The following is a 7,096-nucleotide window of genomic DNA, read 5'->3' as shown; positions in this document are numbered from 1 at the left end:
GTCTGTCCAAGTATTTTGGTCAAATATTTAGGCTCTTAACACCAATATTTATAGGAAAACTGTAGCTAGGGAATCTTTAAAAGGATCAGATAGTCATCTGTGTGGTTTTATAAAATAAGGCACATAATCACCAAAATACACTTTTAAAATTGAAAGTTAAAACTTAGGCTGTGCAAATAGCACTACATTAATTTGGTCTCTTGGAGAATAGTGTGGTAATATACAAATCACAGCAACAACAAATTGATAAAGATTAATAAAACACAAAAATCTTATTAAAATAATTTTCAGTAAGTTTCAATTAGTTCTATTTTGATCATAAAGGATCTTTATTAAAGAATGCCAAAACCAAGTATTTTTAAAAAATTATATAACCTAATAAAAACTGACATGAAATTGTTCTATTTAAAATTGTTATAATAAAAAACAAATAGACATTTGTAAGATATTTATCTCATTTTAGAAAACATAGGCTTTAAGGATTAAAAGTAACTTTTCAAACTCATTGCCAGAACTAAAATTTCACATCACAGAAGTGTTTTAATAACAAATACTGACCAACAGATTACAACACCAAAGCTGTACAATAAATAAAAAAGCTTTCTAATTTTTTTTACCAAGATAGCATGAATTGATAAAATAACAATAGAAAGTTAACATTAATTTCTGAAAAAAAGGCACATCCAGGCAAAATAGTCAAGGCGACTTATAAAATGCAGCGTAATGTTTATATTGTGCATGATCAATTGAACGCAATAAATTACTCTGGAAGGTTCTAAAATATGGCAGTAATAGATTGTAAAGCTGGGCAAATAAGACACCCCCCTCCTTAATAGTGTATTTTGTTCCCCAAAGTGCAGTTCAGAACTGTCTGAAATGTCATGCTGCCCTGCACACAGGTTTTGCTTTGCAAAGTTATTTATCATCTTGGTGCCTCAGAGACTTGACCGCCGGTCTGGCCGTGGCACGCACTTCATAATTGCAGCTCTCCACAGCACTGGGGCCAGTAAGAGACTGAGTGTGGTCACACTCAGGATCAGGAGGTACACCTGCAACAGGAAAACTGAGCGTCATCTCAGGATTAAGAGGTGCACCTGTAACAGGTAAGTCTGGGTGTGTCTCCCTCAGGGTTACTATGACCACCTCAAACCACAGATATACTCTCAGGTACACCCCTATACAGACACAGGTACCTCAACATTTGGATGTGAGGTGGACTGAGGTTAGACCATCAGTGGAAACTTGTCAGGTCGATGCATCACTGGTGCACGCACTGGAGTCTGTGCAATTGGAGTCACCCCTTGGGCTCAGCAGGCAGTCAGACCAACCCCTTGGGGGTCAGTTGGAGTGAGGACACAGGCTCAGGGCAGGTCTCAGATGGAGCTCATGCATCAATTCCATTCTCCCACAATGGTTTTAAGTGCTCTTTAATAGCAGGACTTACTTTCCTCACACTTATGGATACAAGGAGACAACCACGTAATTTTGAATGCCTGCCAGCATTTCACATGTACCAATTAGAGCTTTTTTTTTTTTTAATATATTTTATTGATTTTTTACAGAGAGGAAGGGAGAGAGATAGAGAGTTAGAAACATCGATGAGAGAGAAACATCGATCAGCTGCCTCCTGCACATCTCCTACTGGGGATATGCCCGCAACCCAGGTACATGCCCTTGACCGGAATCGAACCTGGGACCTTTCAGTCCACAGGCCGACGCTCTATCCACTGAGCCAAACCGGTTTCGGCCCAATTAGAGCTTTTATATTCATTCAGTCCACGTGTATAGGGAGCAGGTGTGCAGGTCCAAATATTCAGTGTCACGTGGCTGGGTGGACTTTACTGACACCATCACAACTTGGGGAGGGACGCTGTAAGGCGGGGCAGTCAGGAGGCCCTCTTGCTGTGGCCCCTGCCCTAGGGAGGGGAATGAGAGCAGGGCAAACCCCTTCAGGCCCAGAAGTTCAACTGTGCTGACGTAGACATCACAAGGGGCAAAGAGTGACACTCAGATTGCAGAAGAGGGCTATAGAGTCAAAAATGATTTTAAATAGAAGTTACTATTAGGAACTTGTGTGTCTGGAAATCTATGACTTAAAAACATCCTGAAGTTAACTGTTTCTACCCTGGGAAACACAAACACAGCTGATTTCCACAGTCTACATAGTATGCAGTTTTCCAGCCCGGCACACATGTGATTTCTTAGAGAACTAGCAGTTCAAAAGCAGGGAGTTCAAATTCCTATACTATTACCCAACATTTTATACATTCAACAACAACAAAACTCCCTTTGATGTCCATCTTGTTTTCACTGAAACAGTAATGCTCTGTTTGTAGTTATTAAATACTTTCCATAGTTACAGCATCCGTTTGCCCTTAGCTCATTCAGGGCTAATACTCAACTCCGTTATTTGGTCCTGGAAGCATATTCAGGTTTTAAACATTACACCTTTAACACTAGGAAGCACAGAGTGCGGCATATTTACCCATGGGGTTGGGAGTCCTTTTTTCACTTTAGAGCCACACCCCACCACCCATCACAGAAAAAAACCTCCTTCTTATCAAATTTAGTGACAATCATGGATCGTCAGATGATACTTATCAAATTCTAGTTCATAGCCAGTTAAAAAAGGGAAAATAATAAAGTTTAAAAAAGTAAAAATGGGCAAAAATGTAAGTGCAAATGGAAGGTGGACACACACTCATGCGCACACACGATGCTCACACATCAGCAAGAGGAGTGTCTAACGGGACAGTGACGAGGCACCTGCCCGACCAGAACGCTTGCAGGGAGCGGGTGGAGACTCACCTCCCGAGAAATGATGCCAGCTCTGCGCGCTCTGCTCCCCAGGACAAAAGAGAACTCGCTGACTTGGGCCAACCCCGCGGCCACGATCCACTTGATGTACTGGCTGGTTTTCGGCAAGAGGAGAGACAAGACCAGTGCTGCCAGAACCAACTGCGAGAGTGCCCGTGTTACTGCTTAGTCAGAGCCCCGGTGGCCAAGCACCCAGGACAGAGAGGACACAAACGCCGGGCAGCCCTCGAACAACACACAGAGGGGCATACAGAGAGGCGCTTCTATGCTGAAGGCGCCAAAAAACACACAATGTCTGAAATAAAACCACACAGAACACCAAGGCCAAATCCAGGGTTTAGGTTCCTTTGCAGAAAACAAAACCTTCCCCCCCGACCCCCGCCCCAAACTAAATGAACAGCATTAAATATTACACAGCGTTCAAATGGAAATTTTATTTTTAATAAGAGAGAATGTATTTCTCTCATGTAAGCAATCTCCAGAGGGGTGAGCAGCCTGGAGCTAGTAGGGCAGCTAGACCATCATCAGGGATTCTGGCTCCTTCCAGTGGAAATATTTTAAGTCAATTTCTATAATCCACAAAGCCAGATAGCTACAGAGCAGGTACGGACATTAAAAGTTAGTACAGGGAATGCAATGATTTGTGCTCTTGGAGGACAGACAGGGAGAGTGGTGAAGTAATTCTCCTGACTTCACTGGAGGGCCCAGAGAGCTATCTAACTCCAGCTATCTTTCTCCCATTCCAGCTTCTAACTCCCAGATTTAAACATACTCAATTCTGAGACAAACCAAGGAAAACACATCCAAACCACCTGTATCCTAACCCAGACCTCCCCCAGGCGGTGAGGTGGCAGGAGGGGGAGGAGGGGCGTCTCACAGACCGGGTGTTCCAGGTAAGTGGCCCTGCCGGCGGCTCACAGACTCGGCATCGCTGTGGGCAGGCACTCAGGCCCAGGAGGAAGTACGTGCGAGTGTGACATGTAAACCCCAAGATAACCGGGGTGTGACCCATCACGAATGACTGAGAGCTCGTTACCTTCATGATCACCACCGCCAATGTGAGGACCATCAGGATGGTGAGCTCGTACACCACGAAAGTGGGAAACACGTGGAGGCCTGTGAGGAAGAGGACGGGCACGGGAATTCTTTCAGGATCACACAGCCCATCTCCGAACAAATACACGCCTGCTTCTCACTGATAAACCTATTAACTCGCAAGCTCCTCAGACGTGTTTCAATAGAGGGAAGAATTCTTGTAAGCACCATCCTGTTGTGCTGTTTGTTTATGCGGAGAGCAACGCTGACACCAAACTGACTGGAGCCAGGACTTAGTGACATTAACCAAGTGTAGTGAGATTAAGTCCATGTTACAATGTCTTTGCCACATATAACTGTGACAGGAGGGCAAGCAAGCTATGTTATAGTTTTTCTCCTTAAAGCCACTCATTCTTGCAACAAACACCAAATGTATACCTGGACTAGCACAATGGTAAAGAGTACAGGCTCTGGGCTAAAATCCCGGGCCTACCACTAACCAACGGTAGTTGCTGGCATGCCTCCTACCCTCTCTCTGCCTCAGCTTCCTCACTGTAGTTGTGGATTTGGGCAGTGAGTGAACACAGCATGACATGTAAAGCAGGTACCCGTGTTTATAAACAATTGTCCTCATGGTCACTGCATACACACACCAGGCCCACAGATAGGAAAGTGAGCCAGGATTCAGGGCTGCAAGGTGCTAGGTAGCACTGACATGTGATAGCTGCCTCAGGGCACCTCCAAGAACCACATGACCAGCGCTCTCCCACTTGAGCACGAAAAGCCCCCCTTCACTCTGGGCTGAAGACTGCCCTTCGCTGTGATGTTCTAAGGAGGCCTCTCCTCAGGAGCTCAGCCTGAACCCCTCACTCCCACTTGCTGGTGGCTGTGACCCCAGGCCCCACTCTTATCACCCAGAACCGAATGTGGCTCATGGGCGCTGGATGGTGCAGCTGGATGCAGATCATCTTTGTGGTTCTGACAGGGCCTGGCAGGGGCAGGAGGTCGATGAATGTTTGCTAAGCACAGGACCCCACCATTCATTTACATGTCATCAAGGGCTACGTATGCAGAAAAGCAAAGGTGTCTTCTTAAACAGATGCTGTTAACTTGTTGCTTAGAACCCTGGAACAAAAAAATTATGTCCCTGAGCAGTCAGAGGATAAAAACCTGATTGTACATGTGTTTCTCAGTTGGCAAGGAAATTAACCTGAATTCCTTTTGATATATTGAGTGTGAATAACCAAAGCAAAAAGTACAGTGGTTATTGTTATAAAGCATGGCTCTTAATAAATCAAGAATCCCAATCTGAGAAATATTAGAGCAAATCTGTCTGTTTTAAATAACGTGTTTGTGAAGTTTTAGTTTTTTAATAAGCGAGCATTCAGGAAGCCGAGCAGGCAGGACACAGGGTGGAACAACTAGTCAGGGTGACCTGGGGTGGGGGGGGGGGGGGAGCTCTTAGGAATGGAACGCAGGACTGGATAGTGGTGAGAATAGGGTTACAATTTAATCAATTTTATTAGACCTTGTCTGAAAAAGAACTGGCAGAAAAGAAGTGAATCATCAACCAGGAATGGAAGTTCAAGGAATCAGAATCGGCAGCTTACTTAGCATGTTGAGGCAGTGTTTCCAGCAGTGGAGTGAAGGGGAAGGAAGAGGCAGAAGAGAGGGCCAAGGAGAGAAAATGAGGGGAGGAGGGGAGACAGAGAGACACACACGAGGGGGCAGAGAGATGAGGAGAGAAGGGGCAGAGAGGACGGGGCAAACATCTGTCGAGAGGGGCTTTCTCAGGGACACATCCGATTACTAACACTGCTTGTGAATGCTCTTATGTCACCTCTTTATTTCTTTTTCTTTTAAAAAAATATATTTATACTAGAGGCCAGTGCACGACATTCGTGCCTTGGGGGGTGTGGGGGTCCCTCAGCCCGACCTGCACCCTCTCCAATCTGGGAGCCCTCAGGGGAGCCCTCTCCAATCAGGGAGTTTCTATCTGTCTTTGCAATCATATGAGTGAATTGTCTGAGACCCCGACTCAGTTTGGTTTGTTGCTCACAGAATAATAGAGGCATTTTTTTTTCTTTGCTTCATTGGTGGAGATTTCCTGGAAGTTTTAGGATATCTTCCCTTTAATTTTTCCTAGACACTCTGATTTTACTTATGTCTCTCACCTTTGCTTTCCCTCCATCCCCCACCACAATAATAACTTGCTCCAGGCTCACTTTGCTGTAGTGTCTAGGACAGCAGTTCTCAACCTGTGGGTCGTGACCACTTTGGGGGTCGAACTATCGTTTCACAGGGGTCGCCTAAGACCATCGGAAAACACATATATAATTATATATTGTTTTTGTGATTAATCACTATGCTTTAATTATGTTCAATTTGTAACAATGAAATTGGGGTCACCACAACACGAGGAACTGTATTAAGGGGCCGCGGCATTAGGAAGGTTGAGAACCACTGGTCTAGGAGATCCGTCTGCCACCAGAACTACGATTCTCAGCATTCCTGATGCTCCCTGCGCTCTTGGTTTTCCCTTCCTGCTCTGTCTCTGTCCCATGGCCTCCCACTCTGTCAAGTCCTCCAAGCCGCCAGCTCTCCCTCTCTGCTCTCTGTCTGGTGGGTTGGGAGCCAAGTTCCCCAAGCCGCTCCACTCTCCGCCGGCTCTCCCGCACTGCTCTCCACCCGGCGGCTTGGGGGAGCAACCGAGGGAGCCACGTCCCCCCAAGCCGCTGGCTCTCCTGCTCTGCTCTCCGCCCAGTGCCTGTGTATGCAAATTAACCTGCCATCTTTGTCAGGTTAATTTGCATACTCACTCCTGATTGGCTGATGAGCGTAGCAGAGGGATGGTCAATTTACATGTTTCTCTTTTATTATATAGGAGGATTGATTTCAGAGAGGAAGGGAGAGGGTAAGAGAGATAGAAACATCAATGATGAGAGAGAATCATTGACTGGCTGCCTCCGGCACACCCCACACAGGGGATCGAGCCCGCAACCCAGGCATGTGCCCCAACCAGGAATCAAACTGACCTACTGGTCCATAGGTCGATGCTCAACCCCTGAGCCCACTGGCTGGGCTTATTTCAACTCTTTCAAGTGTGACCCTCCCCTTGCGTTTCCTTTGAGAACTGTCTTGGTTCTTCAGGGCCTTTCACATTTCCATTTTAATTTTAGAATCTGATTTTCCATGTTCTGAAAGTCTTGCTGGGATCACACAGAACCTGTTGACCAGTGGAAAG

General features: G+C 45.8%; 1 protein-coding gene across 6 annotated transcripts in view; it reads right to left on the bottom strand.

Annotated features, from left to right (window-relative positions):
- Positions 1 to 248: 248 nt before the first annotated feature.
- TMCO3 (transmembrane and coiled-coil domains 3) overlaps positions 249 to 7,096 on the bottom strand; it is a 49,190-nt gene continuing 42,342 nt past the window's right edge. For 5 of the 6 annotated variants that reach the window (XM_059685183.1, XM_059685182.1, XM_059685185.1 and 2 more), the window contains 3 exons: positions 3,854 to 3,933; positions 2,809 to 2,958; positions 249 to 1,049 (listed from right to left, as the gene is read on the bottom strand). In XM_059685183.1, the coding sequence (XP_059541166.1) occupies positions 936 to 1,049; positions 2,809 to 2,958; positions 3,854 to 3,933 (344 nt within the window). In that variant the 3' untranslated portion in view covers positions 249 to 935. The remainder of the gene's footprint in view (positions 1,050 to 2,808; positions 2,959 to 3,853; positions 3,934 to 7,096) is intronic. The other variant, XM_059685187.1, reaches the window with a different exon arrangement.

This window comes from Myotis daubentonii, chromosome 2, assembly GCF_963259705.1.
Source record: "Myotis daubentonii chromosome 2, mMyoDau2.1, whole genome shotgun sequence".
Lineage (NCBI taxonomy): Eukaryota > Metazoa > Chordata > Mammalia > Chiroptera > Vespertilionidae > Myotis > Myotis daubentonii.
The sequence above is the reverse complement of the archived record's forward strand: the minus strand, read 5'-3'. Positions and strand labels throughout refer to the sequence as shown.